This window comes from Cynocephalus volans, chromosome 11, assembly GCF_027409185.1.
Source record: "Cynocephalus volans isolate mCynVol1 chromosome 11, mCynVol1.pri, whole genome shotgun sequence".
NCBI classification, from domain to species: Eukaryota; Metazoa; Chordata; class Mammalia; order Dermoptera; family Cynocephalidae; genus Cynocephalus; species Cynocephalus volans.
The window spans coordinates 27163363-27188157 of record NC_084470.1 but is presented as its reverse complement, the minus strand read 5'-3'; the positions used below and the strand labels follow the sequence as shown (position 1 = coordinate 27188157).

General features: G+C 35.6%; 1 protein-coding gene across 2 annotated transcripts in view; it reads right to left on the bottom strand.

Annotated features, from left to right (window-relative positions):
- Positions 1 to 7062: 7062 nt before the first annotated feature.
- MRPL3 (mitochondrial ribosomal protein L3) overlaps positions 7063 to 24795 on the bottom strand; it is a 40915-nt gene continuing 23182 nt past the window's right edge. Inside the window, exons 7-11 of one of the 2 annotated variants that reach the window (XM_063114331.1) lie at positions 23086 to 23194; positions 17659 to 17736; positions 16189 to 16266; positions 12017 to 12202; positions 7063 to 7306 (exon numbers count right to left, since the gene is read on the bottom strand). In XM_063114331.1, coding sequence (XP_062970401.1) covers positions 12050 to 12202; positions 16189 to 16266; positions 17659 to 17736; positions 23086 to 23194 — 418 coding nt within the window. In that variant the 3' untranslated portion in view covers positions 7063 to 7306; positions 12017 to 12049. Of the gene's footprint in view, positions 7307 to 10902; positions 12203 to 16188; positions 16267 to 17658; positions 17737 to 23085; positions 23195 to 24795 lie in introns of those variants that run through there. The other variant, XM_063114332.1, reaches the window with a different exon arrangement.

Sequence of the window (24795 nt, the reverse complement as noted above, 5' to 3'; positions counted from 1 at the left end):
AATTATTCTTGTTCCAGGACCACATGAACTTTGTTCATTCTTAAAGCAGTATCTATGGTTTGGAGTCTGAAAAGACAAATCTTTCCTCCATTACTTTATTATTTTTGATAAATTTAGAACCACTTTTACAAAATTGTTCCCCCCATGTTTTTTCTCCTCTCTGCTCCCCTCAACCCTGGTGGGATTATGATGGAACTGCATTGAACCTACAAACTAACTTAGAAATAACAGGCAAGTTTATGATATGCAGTCTTTTCATCAGCAACAAGTCTGTTCTCCACTTATTCACGTTGTAATCTGACCAATAACATTTCTAATGAGCATATCTTCACTAATAGGCATAGGGTTTACAGATGTGCTGCTGCTGTGTGGGATTCTAGAATGATTTTAAACCTTTACAAGAATGGCACTGCCGCTGGAGTCAACCAAGAGAAAAGCAAATAAACAGTGAAATGGAAAGACAAAAAAAAAAAAAAAAAAAAAAAAAGCTGCACCTTCAAAATGTTCATTTTATTTATTTACCAAATAAACATTCTGGAGGTTCTACATGTCATCTGCTAGGCACTGTGCTAAACATGGGGACGCAGAGGGGAAACCACACCAGAGAAATGCAAATAAAATAATCAGGTAGTTGGAAGGACTGAGAATAGGAAGCCCTGCTTAACACAGCAAGCAGTAAAATGCTTGTTGGAAAATTATCAATAGCTTGATGATGAGATTTGATAAAATGTTATATGATTAATTGCTATTATGTTAACTTACAGTCTGAGGAAATCGTACACGTGCTTAATAAGAGCACATGGAGCAGAAAAAAAGATGAGTACATCTGACATTTTAAAAAACATTTTCTTGGAAAAAATATAATTTAAAATCTGAAAACTGTTCCTGAGAGTTTCACTCTGCATCCTGCCCCATGGGACAGAACTGCCTGGAAAGGGAAGGGACTTCCGGTGGCATCACCTGACAGCATGCAGACCTCTGCTTCTTGTGCTTTGCAGTAAGCAATTAAGATCATCGGACATCACTGGTAATTACAATAAATGGGTCTAAGATGCACTTTGCTCCTTTCTTTAGCCTTAATCAGCTTCTCGGCACCTTTTAGGAGTCTGTCAACCATTTAGAAGTTTTGGTTTGTTACTGAAAATACTGACAGAATGAGACACCCTGGGATGTGGCCTGCGTCACTTGTCTGTCAGATTAGGCTCGAGCCCTCAGATGAAAGCATCATCCATCTGGTGGGGAGAAATGGCCTGTGCAGCTGCTCTGCGGTGCTAACTCCAGGCTTCGGCTCTATCTGTGGTTTACAGAGATGCTCCCAGGCCCTCACTTGTTTCCACTTCCTTCTCTTCTTCGTTCTTCACCCTTCCTTTCTTCTCACCTTCCCACAGGTGTTTGGGAAACAATACCTCAAGTGTTTTCCTAACTCCTGAGCTTAAGTCTTTAGTAAACAAGAATTTAATGAATATTTATGATGTCCAACTCATTCTGGATAAATGGAAGGGGATACGCTTAAGTAAATTAAAATGGGACCTAACACTCACAGCTCCAGTTTCATATTAGTCACTCGCAGATCCTCCAGGTGACCTCTGCCCCTCTTCCTCCCATTTTTCTTTCCTTTAAAGCTGGTATGACTTGTGTTCATAAAAGACGCATACAGAGCAAAATTGTATATACCTGAAAATATATACCTAAATATTAAGTGCCATGCAACATGGATAGGAAAGATGAAGTGGGAAGAGATCATTACCCCAGAAACCAGGCTAAGAATAGTTGGTTCACTTGAACATATACTTTTACCCCACTTTGGGGGAGTCAAAGCAGACACACATAAAGAATTCAATACCTTCCTTTACCTTATTTGAAGAATCATACTCTTTTTTGACGGGAGGGACACAGATATTCCTAACATTACTGTCTGAGAGGACTGTATCATGCAGCCCCCTGTGTAAGGGATGAGGACAATGTCCTTCACAGCAGGGCTTGTGGGAACACCTGCCCTCTTTTGACCACAGACATGGCTTACTAGAGATACACACAGTGATGGCTGTCAAGTGTTAATGCTGCTCCAATACTGCCAGCCTACACATCACCTTTTGTGAGGCAGGCCATGTGAATCTAGCCTCCTTCCTTCCTTGCTGTGCAACGACACACTCTTCCTGAGGCTCTGAACATCTCCTGATGCACATACTTGGACTCATTCAATATCCACGGGCTGGGGTGATATGTGCTTTTGCATTCCTTCCTGCTTTCCACTCAGTGCCCTAATAACTTCACCCTTAGCTCTTTCCAGAGATTCTGAAAGATCCAAGTTGGTATAAGGGGCTATGCTTGACTCACTAGGGAGATAAATCCAATACTAGGAGTGGACATAGAAAAGTGAAATAAGGGAAGGATAGACATTGCTGCCTCGGGAACTTGGGAACTTGGGAACTGGTAAGTGGGCGGTTGTTTACGGAGAAAGCCCATGCACATGTCATGCCAGGGAAAGAGGGACCAAAAATTTTGTCTCAATAAGGGAGACTTTGAACAAATTTAACTTGGTACAATCTTTCTGAGGGGCAATATAGCATTTCATATCCTTTGATCCAGTCATTTCACTTCCAGGAATTTATTTAAGAAAATAATGCTGTCCACTAAGATTTATAAAGAAGCTATAATGACCTTCATCACAGCATTATTTCTAATTGCAAAAGCAAAACAAAACCCCTCCCCCAAAAAACAAACTTGAACGACATTAAACATATATATTACCAACTGAAAAAGACCACAAAACAGCATGCACAGTAAAATCCTATTCATTACACGTACATATACATATATAGGCCTACAGGTCTAAAAGATGTCAACAGTATTAGTAACTCTGCAAGATGGGATAGCAAAGTTTTAATTTTTTTAAAGCCTATGTTTTCTAATTTTCTATATTTTATATTATAAAATAAAGTTTATTTATTTATTTATTTGCGGCTGGCTGCTACAGGGATCCGAACCTTTGATCTTGGTGTTATAACATGGTGCTCTAACAAACTGACTTACCCAGCCAGCTCAACAAAGTTTATTTTTAATTTTTAAAAATCTGGTTACTCCTTTTCTTTAGTGTTCTCTTAAAATCAAACTGGGTGACTGACCCATATATAATGATTTTTTCATAATTTTTACTTATTCAATGGGTTCTCTGAATTTCTCTTTTTATTACTTTAGTGAAAAAAAGAAACTACCCTTGGATCAACAAAGAATCAACAAACTAAGGGCCAAGGAGGTAACAAAGAGAACACGTACCTTGGCCAGACAAACACACAGAGACAAATAAGAAATATGAAATGGTGGAATCTCCATGCCTGGAAGCACAAAGATCTTGAAAAGTTCAGACACTTTTTCGCTTGATGGTGAAAGAAAAGAATCACTAGAAGATTTCTTAAGGTCAGCCAGATCAACCTAATTAGGATGATTAGGTTAACCTAATTTATCAAATAAATAGGACAGATGTACTTCCTAGGCCTGCCTGTCCATGAAGAGACACACAGAGGCCAAGTGTGCCTATCTGTCCTGTCCCAATGCACCTTACCACTTGTTAGGTGGAGAGAAAATTAGGACATTGCCCTTAAAAAGCTTCAAGAATACTCTGATTCGCTTAAATTTTGAATCAGTGTTTATTGTAAAAAAAGAAAGCTCAGCAGTTTTAGCCAGTATGACTTCTTTGATATTCTGAAACCTGGAACCTCAGGATTTTTTTTTTTTTTTTGGTGGCTGCTCCTTATTGGAATCCAAATTTTTTTTTTTAAATAACACCATGCTCTAACCAACTGAACTGCCCCATCAGCCCAGGGTTTGTTTTCTTAAAGTCTTATAGTGTTTTACAGCCTGAAGCTGTCTTGCAGGTCTAATCAATATGTACTAGGCTCAAGACCCTTGCTCAGGTCTAATTTTGGAGCTGGCTGAAAAAGTAATCTGACTGTTTTGTCCAGCAACCTGCAGTGAAATGGCAGTTTTCATCCTTATTTTCTATTCACGATTAATGGCATTCAACCCCTCAAATATACACTCAACTCTCTTCCCCTTTGAGGAGGGTAAAGACAGTCCTGACAAATAGAGTGATTTCACTCATCTGTAAATAGGAATGAACCCACCAGAGTTCCACAGTCCAGTGGTAAATTATCCCACATTCAAGCCCAGCTCTTCCTCTCACTAGGCCTAGCTCTGGCAAACCAAAATCCTTTCCACTCCCTTCCCATCTTAAGTGATGGGAGAAGAGGTGAGAAGTGGAGAACTTAAGAGACATGATACACACCTTCTTTCAGTCCCAGAAAATCTGTGTAAGTCATGTCTACAGGTGTAGCACAGCGGAAGGGACTTATATCTCACGCAGCTGAAGAGAGGGCTTGTTCGGTGCTATTCACCAGGATGGTGAGGACACTTGGGTGAGTGTAAGTTGGGGCACTGTCCAGAATGAATGACTTGGAGTACAGAGGTGACCTTCAGATCTTGTCTTAGATCAGCCACTCAATAGGTATTTGATTTGAACAACTCACATAATCTCCGAGTCTCAATGTGCTCATCTGTAAAGCAGAACTAACTACCTGGCAGAGTGGTTGAGGATTAAATGAGAGACTTTGTGGGTGTTCAACAAATGCCATGTAGTTTTGACTCTTACTCCAAAGTCATTAGGGAGAAGGGTCCTGATGCGGCCTGTGAGGGAGGATTCACTGATTAATAAGTCAACCCTTACGAATTTGCTGGTGTAACTTCACCCTACACCCGAGATTCTCCATCTCCATGCCAGCTTCCCTGGAGTTGTACTAAAGCATTAAGCCATGAAGAGAAGTCTTGATCTATCCCATATTGCAGAAAAAGAACTAAGTCAATGAATAACATTTTCTTCATTTTCAATCTTTCCTCTCACTAATCTTTCCTAAACCTTTGATACTTGCTGCAGGGGCAGGACAAGGAAAATAAATAAAAGGGCAAATACTGACAACAACATTAACTTTGAAAACTTCAGACAAGCCAAGATTGACAGCTTGTTTCACTTGTGATTTTACTGTTGATTCGAGATATTGGAGTAACACATTTCTAAAGCAACCTAAAACAATTCAATACATATTTGTGTGTGAGGATAAATCACAGTTCATAACACAGAAAACTAAGCAGATCAACATTTTACAAAGAAAAATCAAGATTTCTAGGTTGTTGTGTAGAGGGATATAGGAAAATCCAGCACCCAGATTTTAGTACAAGTTCTGCCAGCCACTTGTTTAGTGAGACCCTAAACATGTCCTAGACCTCTTACTCTGCTTATTTTCTCAATTAAAAGACGGGGTTGATGATATCTTAACATCTGTACAATTTTACATGATACTAAACATTTTCCCAAGAGAATACTCTCACATGAACATAAAACATCTTAAAATATGAAGTACTATACACATAAAACATTACTATTATTACACTTTAATAAAATTGTCTCCAATTTGAATTGCTTTAAGAAGATTCCCAGTTAACTGGCCTGGGTTCCACAAATGACTCGCCTGTCTATACATCATGTTGTTTTAGGTCAGCGGTTCTTAACCTTGGCTGTACATTGGTATATTACCTGGGAGCTTTAAAAACAACCACAATTATTTGAAGTTGATACAACAAGCAAACAGAAAGGACACTGTCGGGGGGGAGGGGGGGAGGGAGAAGGGAGGGAGGTTTTGGTGATGGGAAGCAATAATCAGCTACAATGTATATCGACAAAATAAAATTTAAAAAAAAAAATATTCAAAAAAAAAAAAAAAAAAAAAAAACCACTGATGTCTGGGTCCTCCTGCCTCCCTTGAGATTCTGAGAATACTGGACTGGGGGTTTTTAAAAGCTCCCTGTGAGGTGCTAACATGCAGCCAGGGTGCAGGACTACCATATTAAGCGAAGGTAAAAATTGCCTTTGTGAACCACTGTGGGATTACCTGTGCCTGACCCACTCCCTTCCTATGTCCTCTTGTTTGGGTGGATCTGTTAAAAAAGCTTATCTCAATGGCAATGGCTACTGGGCCAGAGAACTTTGAGCCTCTCTTTGTGATAAGTGTTCTCTAAAAAAAGGGCTTTGAATCATTAAATCACAGCCTTCTTCCTATAGCAGAGGTCCTCAGTTACTGGCTAGAGAAATGAACCATGCAAGAAGGGAGAAGATACTGTCTGCTCTAATTTTACAGGTAGAAAAGTCTAGAGTTTTTATCAGCACTGCACTCTCCCGAGTGAGCCACAGGCCGGCCCTAGAGTTTTTATATAACAGATCTTTTCCTTACTTGTTTTCTATCAGTACTTTTTTGTCTACTCCCTCAGCTTCCATTCATGTTTTCTTAAACATCCATTTCCTTTGTGGATATCCTCACCTTTGTCCTGTCATTGATGGTGATATTTTAGCAGCAGGCTCGCTGTTATTAGTAACTTGTCAAACTCTCCGTTTGAGGAGGGGGAGGTAAGCACACCAGTACTCCTCGAGGTGAAGATCAGATTCAGTGCTTCTGCAGTTAGCAGAGTAAAATGGACAGTCAGCCAACAGCTCTGATGCCATCTTAGCTTTATCACTTAAATGCAACACTAATTCAGATAAGGAAATGTATGTTGGATTCCCAAGAAAGCCATTTATTATTGTTCATGCTGATACAGTCCCATTAATACAGTCATCCATGCATCTTTGTCAGGACTTTTGTGATGGAGTGTTTTGTTAGTTCCTTCCTGAATAAAGCAAATTTGGTGCAGTGTCAGACCTTGATGGATGTCTTATCCTTTTTCTTTAAAACAACAAACTTTCTAAATGCCCTAAAACTTACTTGGTGCTCATTTAAAGTCTGCTTTTGGAGAATCGAGATCAAAACTGTCTCTTTTGCTCTCCCAGTCAAATGCCAAGAAAGAACAATTACGCATCTTGCATGCCAAGGAGATTCTTTGGCCAGTTGAGTTAAAATCATTTATGGTGCTACGGACTGCATTCATTCGAGATTAATTTGGCCCGTCTAACTTGAACAGGCCACCTCATTAATCTAAAAAGAATGAAAAATAATGTGTGACACGGACTGCTGTAAGTTCTTTGCAAACAACATTTAAAAAGCAAAACAGCAAATGATGAAATTGAGTCTGGCAACTTGGCACACTCAGGACTCTGGCTGTTTTTTGGAGGGAACAATGACACATTTCAGGGAATCCTAGGCAATTGCGGGAGGCAGAATCTGAATGGCAGTCGTCATTTTGTCTGGAGACACCACTGTCATTTATGGTGCTAAGCTGGTAGATGAAGCCTTATAGCAGATAACAGCAGTAAATCTGGAAACTGAAGGAGAAATGTCTGTTGTTAAAGTCAGCTTTATGGAAATTCCTGAAGGCAGTAAAAACTTTATCCAATATTAGTCAAGTAAACTCTTATGTGAAGAACTTCTTCCTATATAGAAAACAGGTAGCCATGAAGTGACACATATATTATAAAGCTCCTGCAGATGTTTGCCCAAGGTGGCCTCACAGGATGGTAGCTTACTTCTGTCAGCCTGTCTTGGTTACGTAGTTACAGTAAAACGGGTATTAGTAACATGCCCTCCCTCATCACTAAAGCCTTCCACTATCAAACTATTTATAAAAGCACAATAAGCAGTACAAGTTCATTCTTCCTGCCACGTTTCCTGCAGAAGTAGGGAGAACTTCCAAAGTGGTGATCTTCAGGCAAAACAGGCAATAATGGTCATTTTTAGAGTAATGCACTTCCTACCAGAATGGACAGCAATGGAAGAGCAAACAAAATAGCTGGTAGGACATCACATTGCAGGCTAGGAGACAATTTTGCGAGACTCAATACCACAAATAGGAGACAATATTGCACATTGGATTTCTACTCCAAGAATGAGAAGTAATGCAAAAAACATTTAAAGGTATTCACAGTAGGGTATTCATCTCAGTGGTCCAAAGATCAGATTTGAATACTATTCTCTCCTTCTGTAGTTGGTCTTCACTGTGACACAGACAACAGTATCTCTGTGAGCAGTGACTTAGGATGAAGGTCCAGTTTTGCTGGAAACAACTCTCACTTTGACACACTTTCTCAAAGAGGGCTTTTTCTAATTGCTAAAACAATTGAACAAAATAAGCTGCTGAATTTTGTAAAGCAAGTACTCCTGCAGACTGGTGGACTTTACCTTGCAGTATCAAGAGCCCGAAGCACTGATTTAGCTTGTGCGCGCGTGTGTGTGCGTACGTGTGTGTATATGTGAGATTGTGTTAACAGTTTTACACTAAGAAAAGAAAAACAGACTATATCTCTGTATACATTTCGTCATATATTCTGAGACATGGTCAGGTTCCATTTACGAATTTACCTTTGAAAATAAGCTGTAAAAGTCATCCTTATATTCCACCCCCTGTGAAAAGTTAAAAAGCATGTCTGTACCTCAGCATTAAAAGGTGCAAAAAGCTGTATTATTGATCTGAAATACTTAATACCCATGTAAACTATATCCTTACACTTGCTGTGTGTAAGAAATGCTTTCATTGATAGTTTAGTGTTTGTAACAGATGGCATCATCCATTTTACCCATGCCATGGCCCACTGCGGAGACAGAACTAATCCACATTAGCAGTTCAGCTTCAGCTACTCTAGCAGATAGGGTAAGGGTTCTGGAAAGAAAGGAAGATGACCAGTACTTAGTGTAACTCTTAGAGTAGGTATCCCTTGATCAGTTGGCCTTTCAAAGGCCTACAGAATTATGTAAGTTTTAGTATTTCCCTATTTTATTACTAATAGTTAGTTCCAAGATGAAATAAATGTCTAATTTGAATGAAGTGTAGTTACCAAAAGGTCCCCTACTTCAAGTTAAAATCTAAAAGAGTAAGTCAAGTTCAAACTCAAATCAGGACCTGAGAGGGCTTCACTGCTGAGAACTGAATTTCCTCCACATCTGTCCAGTGGTCAACACTGCTCAGTATACCTCTGGAATTGCCTGGGCTACAGAGAGGTGAGGACACAAGTGTTGGGGCAATCTACTCCCCAGAGTTCCATTTTTGAGTTGAACATTGGAGGACAGATGCATAGGCAAGGAACTTGTGTGGTAGCCAGAAATAATGACTCAAGGTTCTTAGCAAATCATGTGCCTTGCTTAGTTAGTGTTGGACCAGGTAGACTCTGGCTTACGTATTCCATAACTGGAGAGAAGGCATCCTCCTTTTCCACCTTGCTTAGTAGGACACAACTCTGGCCACTTTTTCTGGGCCACCCAAATTTTGCAAGAATGGGGTCAAGATCCTCTCCAATAGATAGGAGTAGCTGTATAAGGAAGGTGCTGGCATTGGGGAGTGGGTAGGGTTTGGGAGGTGGGAGTGAATACTTTGCTCCCTGTCTGTCTCTGAAAGACAAGGTTCACACTTGTGATCCCAGAAGTGATCAGAAAATTTCTCCTTAAAACTCAAACACAGATCCACAGATCACTTATTGACTCTAGTGACAGATGGTGGGGGGTTTGGGACAGGTTCTCCAGTGGAGAGAGCTCCCTACCTTTTTCAAAATATCATGTATCTGGGCAAAGGGATATCACACTACTCCTTTGCTCTCTTTCTGTCATTTAGCTACCTTCATATGCTATGATGCCTTTCTTTCTACCTCTCTGCAAATACTCAATGCAAAAAAAAGATTTTGTTCTCTCAGCAAAAATGGTTCATTTGTCTTGCAAACTAACAGCTTCTTCACACTGGTTTATCAGCAAACTTGATGCATGTAAAAATTCATTAAAATCTTTTTGTCAAATGCAGCTAAAAGAGTTTAATTAAGGCATATAGTATTCTGAACTTCAAAGTCAAGTAAGTCCCTAAGCATAGTATGGGGCATACGTAACTAATGGGTACTACCATTTTAAGTGTTGGCTATTCTTAAACTTACACTTTCACATGAATTTTAGAATCAATTTGAATAGTCCTGTGGTAAGTCCTGTTGAGATTTTTAAAACAGAATTGAATTCTTTACAATATTAAGCCTTCCAAGTCATAACCATGATATTCTCCATTATTCAAGTTTTCTTTTATGTCCCTCAATAAAGGACATAAAACCCTAGTGCATTTCTTGTTAGGCTTTTCCTAGGTAGCTTTTTAAAACTGCTATTGTAAATGATTTCCATTTTTTATAATAAATATAAAATATTGCTATTATATTTTTATGTATTAACATTATATTCAGTTCCTTCTTAACTCTCTTTATTGGTACTGATAGCTTGTCAGTTGACTGTCTTTGATCTTCTAGGTAGTTCTTACAAATAATGAGATCTGTTCTCACATTCCAATTTATCTGATTACTTTTACTTGTCTTACTGCACTGGCTAGAACCTCTAAGAATGCTGTTGAGTAGAAGTAGTTGAGGATGCCCTTGTTTGATCTCTGAAGAGAATTCTTCTAGCACTTTACCCTTTAGTGTGATGACTGCTTGAGATAACTTTTAACAAGTTAAGGGATTTCTGGTTCGATAGTTATTTTTGTTTTTAACCAAACATGGTGTGGAGACTTTAAATGAGACCTATTCTAGTTAAAGACAAATACAGACTACTATTTTTACTGTCCAAAAGCTTATAAAAATCAAGACAATATTCAATTACAGATTAAGTCTTAGTACTACTTTCAAACATATGCTACTAGGGCATATAAATAACCCTGAAGAACTCATAATTAATTAGAAATATCTAACTGATTAAAGAGAAGTATGTAACAGATCAATGTTATATGTTTTACTTTGGCATCCAGGAAACTCAGAACCAAACCATTTGAGTACAACTCTGAATATCATAGCCTGCTCATCTATATTATATTGGCACCACTCCCTATCAAACTCCACCTACTCTAATTTATATTATCCTAGATGTTTTTTCTTTACTACTTTATTGTGTGGATTCCCTGTCAATTACCATAAATATTTAAAGGAATAAGATGAAGTATAAATGAAAACTTTAAAAAAGATGTGGCTACACTTGGATTTAAAATGAAGAATGAGAAAAATGCAATATGGCCAGGAAAGTACTATCGGACCTTTTAATACAAACCCATTAATTATAAGAAAATCACGTGAACTCTATAGTCAATAAGCCTCTTAAGTTTATGAATCACAAATCTGAAGGAAATAACAAATCTAGAGGAAATCCATCAGTTCAATGAGGCTTGCTTATACGTACATTGTTAAGCTTAACTATTTTTGTTATAAGTAGCCATTAGCAAATACGAGAGTACTTCAAAAAGTTCACGGAAAATAGAAAAATTATATAACTCCATGAATTTTTTGAAGTACCCTTGTACATCTTAATTTCATATAATGAAGAGAAACTCAGAGTCCATTAACATTTTGAGTAATATGTGATTAATAAAAGTTTGTTGACTGCATAATCCCAGGTCATTTTAAATCCTCTTTGGAAGGCATCAAGGAAAAATGATTATACCAATCTTATAATTGAGTGATCAAACTAAAAAATAATTATCCCTCCCAATGAAAGTGTAAACAGAACCCATAATTTATGATTTTATTGTCCTTCCTTTGTCAGGCCTTTAACTATAGCATATACGTTTCTATAATTTAAATAAAAATCTCACTTTCTCCCTTTAAGATTCTAAAATGGAGAAGAATAATGAAAATGGATTTCAGGAAATGTTTTTTTTTTTAATCCAAAAAGGTTGCACCATAGTACCCATATGGTTTTCTACTGTTCGACAATCACCCCTTCACAAAGACTGACAAATCTTTAATAAAAGTTAAATTTATAAAAACATTAAGATAACTTTGGGAATGTGTAATAAAAAAGAATGAAGTCCACAAATTACAAATATTTTGCTAAGATGCAAACTGCCAATTCTAGCAAATCCAGTCTACTTAACTGATTTGTTTAATGTAGTAATTTTTCTAAAAAAATTTAATTAGGGGATGAGTGATACATTTATGCCCTTGACAAAGATGAGAAATGTGGTATTATGACCAAGAAAGGAGAATATAATTCCTGGCTATACATTGTTCTGGCTCATCAAAGCTCACAGAATATGTAAAGGTCTTCCATGTCCAATGATGTCAGGCAAACATAATAGAAGGTGCACCGGGCTGGCAAACGTTTTCATCATATAAATCTTCTGGTAATTCCTCTTCATCTCCATCAGGAAAATATGTAGGAAATGGTAGGTTTTTACAGAAATCCTTATAGGCAGGCAACTTAGAATCTCTGACCTAGGGAGAAAAGGCAAAAATCTTATTAAGTAATTTAAAGGTAACCTGTTTCACCTATTATAAGTAATCAAAAAATATCTGTTCCTACATTTTCTAATGTGAATAACACAACGGTTACAGGTATAGAGTAAAATGACCTGTCAATGCATTCTTTTTATTCCAATAAATTTGACTAATCCAATGACAGAAACACAATCTCCCTCAAGTTCATCAGCTATCTCATAAGAATAAAATCACCAATTATTACTTTATATCTTATTATAACTGAGAAATCTCTAGAACTGCATAATAAATCATAAATGATATTCTAAAATTACTACTCAAGTATCAATTATACCCAGATTTATTTTTCAAATATATGACATAAACTATACACGTAATAATTATCTATTTTATTATGTACTCTTATTGTCTACTGTTATTATTTTCTAATTTTTACACATAAACTTTTTGAAGTGAAGTAAAAAAAAAGTGACTAGGCATTTTTGTCAGTCTTAACACTAAGCGCACATAACCAACAATATCACATTTTATTAAGAAAATTAGCTTACATTTAGTAAACAGCATTCTTATCAAGAATAATATTTGGCACAAACAATAAACCTATAGGTCTTTGTAAGAGCTCTGTTAACTCTTTATGTTCTAAAAAATTCTAATTATATCTGTGAATTCATGAACCAAGGAACTTTAGTATAGATATTGATTTAAACTAAAATGCTGAGTTTTATTTTTGGAAAACATTATTGGGTTCTTAAAAGTTTTTCTTCTGATTCATTCCACAGCCTTCATTCAGAGAGAAAAAATTACATATAATTATATACACAGAGTAAAATAAGGCATAATCATTTTGGCAATAAGAAATGAATAATTTGGTTGAAATAAGTACACAGCTGCTAGAAACAGCTAAGTACAGAAAAACAGATCTATTTTAATCTCTCACTAAAATTGTTTCAAGCAATTATCAGTAAGTTGCCCAGAAGAAAATAAACTTTAGTTTTTTCCCCCAATTCACTAATCTTGGGTTGAACCTTAACCAGGAAAAAAAAAATCATATTCTTACAAATTTAAACTTCCTCACTATTTAGGACTGAAAGTAAACTCATGCAAATAAACAAAACTTTCTGTGCTAATTTGATAAATAAATATTTAGTCATAAATGACCCAGTTAATTCTGTTTCTTTTACATATTTATAGATTATGATATCTGAGAAATATTTCAGATAGCAGAAGCACTGTTTATATATTATAAGGGTAAATGGTACAGTAATATAATTCATCAATTACATAAATGATGACATCTCATCTAGCTCTTTTTTTTCTTGGTGGCTCTAAAGTTGAGGGCCAAAAGTCTGCAGCCCATCTTTAATAAATGTGTAAGACTGTATGATATGTGTTTTTGTGTACTTAATCTTACTTCTGCCTTTATTATTTCCCTGCCTTCACCAACACTCCCTCAGGTATCTACCTCATTCTTTTTATGTCTATTGGCAAACCAGTCCAAACCCTTTAAGGTGGGGGAAAGACAGACAAAAAACCCAGCAAATCTGAAAAGAAAACTTAAATTACATATTAGGACATAGGGACAAACACAAATGAATAGTATTTAATAAGATACATTACATTATGCTATAAACAACAGTTCTTTAGGCTCTCCAAACACACTTAGTGAATCCAAACAGCAACAAAAAAAGCTTATGCTTAACTAATTAAACAGGCTGGGCATCCCTAAGGCTATCTTTACTAACTTTAGAATTTAAAAAAAAGAAAAGTTACTGGTAGTCCTGTACTGTGAGGGGGCAAAAGCTCCTGACAGGTGAGTGGATATTATTAACGAAGTTGCCTGCCTTCTAGGAATGACTTGCCCCATGGGCAAGGGGGAGCTCGTTTACCTGCTATGGAACCACTGGAATAATGGAAACAACGGCAGGGGAAGACACAGCAAGCTTTTGACATTTAAAGCATACACTCATGAAACACCCCCCAAATCCACACCCTAATGTTTGGGACAGACATTTGTTTAAGGTTACAAAAGACAGTTATGTAGGCACCATATTTCAAAGTTTTTTTTTTGTTTTTTTTTTTTTAGGATGAGTTCTTTTTTACCAAATGTTTGTTGAAAATGTATTCACAAGTGTGTTAACAGTTCAAAGTAGATGAGACATTTCTCTGATGCTACAGTTTTTCAAAGTCTATTTAGACTCCTCTTTCCAAACTGCCTTTGGTGCACCTTCTGAATATCTTTAGTGATAGCAAACCATCATCAGTTAAGAGAGTGGACTGAGTTTTTGGAAGCAATCTTTTCTTGAAGTTGGTGGTAAATCTGAGTAATAAATGTTGCTGGTTATAAACTGTAACAACGAGATGAGAATATCACTGAATGCACTACAGTTTTACAAGATAGTAGACCTATTCATTCCTGCTGGTGCTGAAGATGCTGCTGAGGTGGTACTTGAGAAGTCACAGCAGAGCTAGAAAGCCAGCCCAGCACACTATACGCAGTAATGTGGGCAGAAAAGGAGGATTTGACATTTAAAAACCATCTTCTATCCAGTATAATTTTATTAGGGAATATAATTCTCCCTTTTTCTCTTTTATTATGTTATGATATTCATAACCTGTAATAGATCTGGAGTGTGGACCTAGGGATACATCGAATCATGAAGCCAAAATGTTATGAGAAGTACAATGACAACCTGCTGGCTTCAACTAACTGTCTACCATAGGTATTACTGGAGAACTTGGGGACTGAAAATCTACTTAAAAACTTGCAAACTTAAAAACAACAAAAAACGAACTTGCAAAAATCCACCAAATACATTTTTTCTTTAAGAAAAATTATAATAACCCAGTTAAATCAATAAAGAATATACTTCTGGAAATAGCTAATATCACTTCTACCACAAATTTATTTTCAGAATGGAAGATTCAAAACTCAGAAGTGAGAGAATTTGTATTATGTTGGCCTAAATCCTACGTAGAACACTTATTTTGTATTTTATATGGTACAACTAAATCTCTTAGTGCTTAAGAGTTTCTCTTCAAATCTATCTGCACTTTTTTTTTTTTACTTTGCTTTTGAATTTTTCTAAAATGAAAATACATATTTTTAAGAAAAACACTTAAAGGTATAATCACAGCAACTTAGCAATAGTAACAAAAAATTTATTCCTAAAATATCTACCTTTAACCCACCTTTTTTTCTCTAAAAAATTTATTTATTTTTGATTTACATATAAATGGTGTACAGAGTTGACTATCAGTATTTGTGTACAGTATGTGATGATCAAATCAATATTGACTCTAATTTCTGCCTCACACATTCCTGGTTCCTTTGTCAAAGTAACTCTTAAAAAAATAAAGCATTCTTTTTTGGAAGGACAGAGATATATTGATATTTCAGCAATACTTATCCTAATATCCTTCTTATATTCCTGAAGATGCTTCTGCTTATTGGTCCTACGCTTTTTTACAGGTTCTTGGTTTTAAAGACATAGATTATAGGTTATTTTGTGCATTTTTTTACTCAGGTACTACTAAAAAGCTGAAAAATTCAGCAGAGAACATAAGAAAAACAGTTACTTATTTTCAAGCCACATACAGATGCTCCTTGACTTACGATGGGGTTACATCCAGATGAACCCACCATAAGTTGAAAATATCTTAAGTCAAAAACACATGTAATATACCTAACCTGATGAATATCATAGCTTGGCCTAGCTTACCTTAAACGTATTCAGAAAACATACATTAGCCTACAGGTGGGCAAAATCATGTAACACAAAGCCTCTTTTATAATGAAGTGTTGAATATCTCATGTAATTTATTGATATTCTGCTGAATGTGTATTGTCTTTGCACCGTTATAAAGTTGAAAAATCATAAGACAAACCATCATAAGTCAGGAACTGTCTGTATATGTGTCAAAGGAGAATTTATGGCACATATCCACATAAAAGAACAATAGAAAATAAAGACAGTTATACATACCTTTACTAAGCAATTTTTATGTCCAGGTACAGACCCATTTACATAGATGATATTGTGCTTTGTGTTTATTCTCCACACCTAAAGCACAAAATGAAATCAAATTTTAAGAGTTAGGATGAACTGTAATATACAACCATAAGAGGTATGTCTTATGGAAGTGGTTGAAAACTCATTTTAAATAAAAATGTGACTGGATGATTAAGACTACTTGGATATCTCAATATGGACTCTGATAACAGTATTAATAACAAATGCAAATTCAACTTTATTTTATTGCTAGTTAATACTAGTTTGCTGCAACTAGAAACGGGATGCCACAGCTTCATGGATCTAATTTCTAAAATATGCGGGCTGAGCAGATGGCCCTAAACAGATCTTCATGTGGTGAAAAAACTTACATAAATGGGAGAGAATGACTGGTCAAGAAATGGCACTGACAAAAGAAAATACTCTTAGGAGAAATCATCTCTGACCCACAGCTCATTCTAATAATGGCAAAGTGTTATACTACAGAAATTGAAATCTCTCTCACACTCACTCACACACATACACATAGAGAAAATGAAGACAAAAAGATGGTCTCTGGAAAGTGTAAACGTAATAGGAGAAAAAAATCTTAGATTTAATTATATCAAATTTGAAAAACTTCTGCTGGTCAAAATCTATAAATAAAATATATTTAGAACAGAGACAGTAGAACATGCATCAAATTTTACCAATGATTATCTTTGGGTGTTGTTCTTATAGGTGGCTTTTTTCTTCTTTGTATTCTCTACACTTTGAAACATACATGCATACATATATAAAATAGTTGTTTGGTTTAATAAAAATATAATTATATAGCACTCATTTTAGTACAACTCATTTTCACTTAGATATTACATACATTTCTCAACTTGAGATTGAACTTAACTTCCTCTCTTTTAAATACAAATATATTTTGGTAAGAATAGATGTTTATTACAATCCTTTTTTTAGTGCTATAATCCCCATTTTGATTGTCTTCCTTTCTCCTCCTTACCACATCCACTTCCATCCACCCATATATTTGACATATAATACAAGATAACCTTCCACTTTTCTCTGTGATTATATAACAGCATAGCAACATACACATACAGGGAGCTTTTGTTCATTGTTTCATAAAAAGAGAGTATTATACCTAATGTTCTGATTCTTTTTCATGCAACAATATCTTGTGGAAATCTTCCATTTCAAATAGTAGAACACAAATTTTTTCTTTTTATGACTGCACATCCTACAGCTTAGATATTAAGTGAAATATATACTACTACTACTATTACTATAACTATGACTACAACACACACACTCATAATTCACGTTTCCTCCACCCTAACTGTAAAGTTTATTAGAACCATTATACACAGACAAATTAAATATATGTTCTGGTGCCTTTGCATTTATTAGGCAATTTAACAGTTCCTAAAAAGAGCCACTTCAGAAACTTACTTTCAGTCCATATTCTGTCCTATTTATGTTTCCCATTTGTCCAGGCATTTTAGTTCCAGGCCAGACTCTGGCAATATCCTAAATGAGAGAACCAAAGACAACACTTTTAGATACTCTCAATTTCAAACAATACTGATCAAACCACAATGCAAACTACGAACAGGAATTACTAAAACGTTTTATTTTTTCCCCCTATTCTGCCAGGCCCCCAAAAGGACTAAATATGGATTTAGACACATTTACTCCTAGAAGATTTCCTTTCTAAATTAGACTGACAAAATAAATACAGATTTAGGAGAAAAACTCAGTAGCAAAAGAGCAGTAACTGACAATACTGGTTAAGAAGTAAAAAAAAAGAAAAAGAAAAAGAAAGGACACATACAAGTCACACTACATTCAAAGCAAAAAATGGACTGCCTGGGCTGTTTTCAACTAATCTTCTGTATTAACTGACATAATGGACTCCATCCACACCACTGCTGCTGTAATGGTCCTATTCCTCCTTGCTTTTGATGTTACTTTCCTTGGCCAAAACAATTAAAAGACAGAGTTAGTTATTAGAATATTTGAGTTCGTTTAGTCCTGGTTGTCTCTGATTCACATAAATCAAATAGCTTCACACAATTTCTGACTTTCACTTTGATAATGGACAATAATCCTACATTTAAAAAAGCAAATTTGAACTACACTTACAATGGGAAAGTTTCTCATGATGCATGAATTCTTAGAATATAAACACTTTTCTATCAGCTACTCCCACATTAACAAGTGAAACTCCCAGTGGAAGTGGCTCATCATACTATCAGAACTGGTTACTATGTAACCATCACACCTCAAAAGACAATTCTGAGTATTATAGACTATGTATCACTCTTATTCATTCTACAAATATATTGTTATAAGCACTGTGCTTAAGAGCATTAAAGAAAAGACTAACTCTGCCTCCCTTGTCAAATTTACACTCTCTAATACAACCCTAATTCTTAGGATTACAAAGCCATTTACTAGTCAATCTTTAATGAAAGTATTACACAAACACAGAACAGTATATTTCATGATTAATAACTAACCCAAGTCATGAGAATAGATTCTTCTACAAGCTTAATTTTTTAAAAAAGAGCTTTATTGAGATATAATTCATATACCACATATTTCACCCTTTTAAAGTGTACAATTAATGTTTTTAGTAAATTGAGAGGGTTGTGCATTACATAATCAACTTTAGAACATTTTCATCAACCCATGACAGAAATTCCATACCCATTACTGGCCACTCCCTCCAACCACCACAGCCCTGTGCAATCAATCATTAATCTACTTTCATCTCTACAGATTTGCCTAGGTTGGACATTTCATATAAATGGAGTCATAAAATATGTGGTATACTATGACTGGTTTCTTTCACTTAGCATGCTTTCAAGGTGCATTCATGTTGCAGCACTTATTGAAATCTCATTCCATTTCACTGCTAAATAATATTCCATTGCATAAATATACCACATTTTAATTATCTTTCACCAACTGATGAACATTTGGGTTATTTCTACTTTTTGGCTAACATGAATACTATTGCTCTGAATATTCACATATAAGCTTTTATGTGCATGTTTTCATCTCTCTTGGGTATGATCTAGGAGTGGAATTACTGGGTCATGTGATAACTTTACACTTAACATTTTAGCAACAGCCAAACTTTTTCAAAGCAGCTGCACCATCTTACCTTCCTGCCAGCAATGTGTGAGGGTTGCAGTTTCTTCACATCCTTGCTAACATTTGTTATCATCCACCTTTTTAATTACATCCATCTCAAGGTGTGTGAAGTGCTACCTCACTGTGGTTTTGATTTGTATTTCCTAATGGCAATGGTTAAAGATATTAAGCATTTTTTTTTTTTTTTTTTTGTCTTTTGTCTTTTTTCGTGACCGGTAAGGGGATCGCAACCCTTGGCTTGATGTCTCCCGCACCGCGCTCAGCCAGTGAGCGCACCGGCCATCCCCATATAGGATCCGAACCTGTGGCAGGAGCGCCACCGTGCTCCCAGCGCCGCACTCTCCCGAGTGCACCACGGGGTTAGCCCCTTAAGCATTTTTTTATGTGTTTATTTGCCATTTGAATATCTTCTTTGGAAAAATTTCTATTCAAGTCCTTTGCCCATTTTTTAAATTGGGTTATATTTGTACTATTGGCTGTTAAGAGTATATATTCTGAATACAAGTCTTATCAGAAATATGATTTACAAATATTTTCCTCCATTCTGTGAGCTGTCTTTTCATTTTCTTGATGGTATCATTTGCACCACAAAATTTAAAATTTTTAATGAAGTCTAATTTATCTATATAGTCTTTTATTGTTTGTATTTATGGTGTTGTATCTAAGGTCATGAAGATTTACTACTATGTCTTTTTAAAGAGTTTTATAGCTATTAAATTTATATCTATATCTAATCTTCATAGCTTATTTTTACATAATTTATAACTATATATTTTCACATTTATAAAAGTTACAAAAATAACATAAAGAACTCTCAGACTCTTTACCCAAATTCAACAATTGTTTACATTCTGTTCATTTGCTTTACCATTCACTTTCCCTATATATGTACCATCTTCTGCTGTATCATTTATAATTAGGTGGCAGACATAATGCTCTTTTATTTGTCAGTATTTCAGTGTATATTTCCCAAGAACAAGGATATTCTCTTATATAACCGCAGTACAAATATAAAACTCAGAAAATATAATGAACTATTACCTAATCCACAGTCCATATTCTAACTTTGTCAACTGCCCCAATAATGTTCTTTACAAGCTATTTTTTTTCTCAAGTCTGAGATCCACTTCAGAATTACAAATTGCATTTAGCTGTCACGTCTCTTTAGTCTCCTTAAATCTGAAACAGCTCCTCAGCCTTTCTTTCTTTCATGACCTTGGACATTTTTGAAGGGTACGAGCCAATTATTTTGAAGAATATGGCTCATTTTGGGCTTGTCTGATGTTTCCCTATGCTTAGATTCAGGTGATGCATTTTTGGCAGGAATACCAGTGAAGTACGGTGTTTTCTTTTCTAGGAATCATATCAGGAGGCACATTATGTGGGCTTGCCCAACTATTTTGGTGATGTATAACTTTGATTAATGTGGTGAGGATGTGCTTACTAGGTTAATCCCCTCTAAGGTTATTATTTTTCCCTTTGTAATTAATAGACAATTTGTTTGAGACTATGTAAATATGTAGTCCTCATCAAGCTTTTATCACTTGTTTTAGCATCTGATAATTCCTGCCTGATCAAATGATTCCTACAACCAAACAGTGATATTCTAATTCTACCATTCCTTCTACATTTATTAGTTGGGATTATATTGTAAGCAAGAGCATTTTCTTTTCTCCCATTTACTTATTTACCTATTCATCAATTTTATTTATTTATATCAGTATAAACTCATGGATTCTAATTTTACTCCATGAATTCTGTTACTATCATTTTTTAAGCTCAAACTTAAAAGCTCCTAGTTTTCGCAAATGGGAGCCTGTTTAAGTTGGCTTCTGTGTTCTTTTCACATGCCCATCATTGTTTAAGCACCTTGCTTTCTTGAACATGACGTTTTGGATTCATCTTGTATTCTTCCAGCCCCATGCATCAAATAAGCCAAATATCCAAGGAGCTCTAGCTCCTTTCAGTGAGGAAGGATGTTTACAAACCAAGATCTGAGCTCTAGGTGTGCTCATTGCTATGGAGTATCTTTAATTTTAGGTCCTTCAAGCAGAAGAGCTAAGATATAAATACAAATAAATATACACATAACATACATATCTATATCATTTCTCTTTCTTTGTACATACACACACATGCATACTGATACCTACAATTCAAATTCAATAACAGACAGTTCATTCTAATTTCCCCTTTTTCATACCTTAATGCCCTTCACCAATACAGAGAAACCTGGCTCCCATTACCAATATATTTACTTATCCACTCAATCTGACAATTCACAGAAAATTATTTCAGAATTGCTAACTGACAACACTGCAAACCAAACCAAACTAGAATTTAACATTTGTGCAAAGTATGTCTTTAATTTAGATTCAGGGTACGCAGCCAAACTATTGTCTTCAAGTCACTTGAGTTAGTTTCTTTCCTCCCTCTTCAGTGTGGTCATATTATTCATTTGAAACAGTTAAGTTTATTACTTAATTATATTCCATTTTAGATTTTCCCCCTTGACACTGTTTTTATTTTGAATATGTACAACATTAACATGGTTCAAAAAGTAAAATGTATAACAAAAAGGTATAATGAGGGAAGTGTCACTCCTGCCACTCCTAAGCCCTTCCACAGTTTCCATCCATCCCTTGTAGGTAACCAATCTCATTAGTTTCTGATTTATCTTTCTGGTTCTTCTTTTAAGTATAAGCAGAAAATATATACATTTCCTAAAACCCTGCAAATCACTTAATTGTTTCATAATGATATTCTTATTGTTTTTTCAGCTGCATAGTATTTTATTGAGTAGATATATTGCAGTTGATTAATCAACTCCCAGGTATGGACATTTACACTTGTAATTATGAATGATGTTGCAATGCATTTCTTAATTTGGTACAAATGCATTTTTGGGAGAATATCTTCAGGGTAAATTCTCAGAAGCATAATTGCTATGTCAAAAGTAAATGCATGTGTAGTTCTGTTAGATATTGTCACATTCCCCCTTCATAAAGGCTGCACTATTTTATATTCTCATCAATAATGCATGAGAGTGACTGTTTCCCTATATTCTTGCCAATAGAGTGACAAAAATTAAACAGCTTAATAACACAATCTGCTACATAACAAATTAGTATCTCAGAGTAGCTATAATCTGTATTTCTCTTATTAAGAGAGAAACAGAATGCATGCTCCAAAGTATAAAACTCTTCTATGCTCTTTATGCTATATCTCTGGGAGAGTAGGACTCAATTAGCAACACAAAGGGTCCTTTCTCAATTTCTTATGTTCTTATTATTTATTTCTCCATTTCTTTTCTATCACTTTTTCCCTGCACCATGACACTGACCTGGACAATCTTTCTCAACTATTTCCTTTAATGCAAAAAGAAATCTGTGAAAGAACCAGTAGAGCTAGATAGAAGGGCATTCTAACTCCTTATTTCTGCAGTCGACTTCAGAGAATAGGATGGGAGACGGAGAAGGGAATGGGAAAGTAGGCAGAACAGTGTCGAAAATACTTCTCATAAGTATGTGGGATATAACTAAATGATTCAAGTTTGGCTCTGGAAAATGAGTGAGGCCAGTAACCATAAAAGTGTGACAACTACTAGGACCCACCTAGAATCAGATTAAAATGTCTTGATCTCAAAGACAGGCTGAGCACTATATGTGAATAAGTTGAATATTCAGCATTAAAAAAAGCACCACTAGTTATACTCACACCAGTTGAAATAGCTCCAGGTCTCCTGTGGGTTTTTGTTTGACCATGACTAGCAGGCTGGCCTTTAAATCCCCATCTTTTCATGACGCCTTGAAAACCTTTACCAATACTGAACAAAACAAACATTAAAATTTACATAATGAACAGAGCACACAATATTCCCAACTGTATGCTTTCTTGATAGCACCTTAGAGTTTTAACAAAGCTTCTTATATAAATAACAAGAAAAGGCTAGAAGAGCAAAACTGCAAATGAAAACCCTTTATCTCTGTTCTAGTTTGCACCCCTTCCTGCAGTCTGACTATATAAAACGATTAATTCAAGATTGTGAGGCAACAGCAAGTGAGGCGTGGGGAGTTTTATCTGAACAGGGAGTTTCATCATTACAATCCTGTGGAGATGACACAGTAAAAGAGGTAAAGTTCTAGAAGTTTCAAAGTACTCAGATATGGCAGGCAGCCACTAAGATGGACTCCAGAGATCCTCACTTCCTGGTATTCATGCCCTTGCTTAATTTCCTCCCCTGGAATCTGGGTGGACCTAGTGACTCACTTCTAAAAGAAACAATATGGCAAAAGTGATGATATGTCATTTCCAAGATCTGGTTAGAGAGAGACTAGTTTCCAGCTTGGTACTCTCTTGCTTGCTAGACTCTGAAGGAAGTCAACTGCCATAATGTAACTGTCCTATGGATAGGCATGTGGCAAGGATGTCTTCGGCCAACAACCAAGGACCTACAGCCTACCTATGGCCACGTTAGTGAGCCCGGAGGCAGATTCTGCTAGAGATGAACTCTGAGATGGCTGCAGCCCTGATTGATGCCCTGATTGCAACATTTATGGTATGTACATAATTTTTTTGCTTTGTAAAATCAAACTAGTTCTTATTCTTGATCAAAGAGCTAAAGTAGAAATTTAACATATTAAATAAAAAGTCATTATATAATTTTGTAAATAAATTAACATCTAAGAAGAGAACCTATGATAATCAAATATTACTGAAATCATGCTTCAAAAATTTAATAAGTATTTCCACTTAACGATAAATTTTAGAAGATACTTGGAAAATAAAGAGCTTGGAAATTTAAAAATAAAAAAGAAACACCTAAAGAATCATTTGAATCTATCATATCATTTGGCAAATAACACTTAAAAAAGGAGAGAAGGGCTGGCAACACTAATATAAAATGACCACGTTTTTAAAATACCACATTTTAACACTGGCCGTTCCTGGTAAAAAGTTTACTTGTACCTTTTGCGTTCTCAAAATGATTCATCTCTTACTTAAAAAGAGAGAGTGTGAGCACATGCACCAATAAAACACATGCCAGGTAAGTTACAGAAGACAATTTAGCTCATTTTAAGAGTAAATGATTATAAGATGAATAGTGGTATCCTGAAAGTGCTAATTATCTGTCCGTTAATTACAGAAACTGTTTTTCAAACTAGCTTTAGAATACATCATGTGGTTATACTGTGTACAGTGAGAACCTCTTCAAAAAGTAACCTTTAAACAAAAGGATAAAACACAAATGACATGACAAATTATTGGCTTAATTAAAATTAGGGAGAATGGAGTGCACCTGTTGACTCATGGGTGGTACAGGTATCTATACTATTAGTTCCCACAGTTGTCACCCACTTGAGAACAAAAATAGAACAAAAGCAAGTAATGAACTAATCTATACTTAGAATACCCAGGCACATTTCA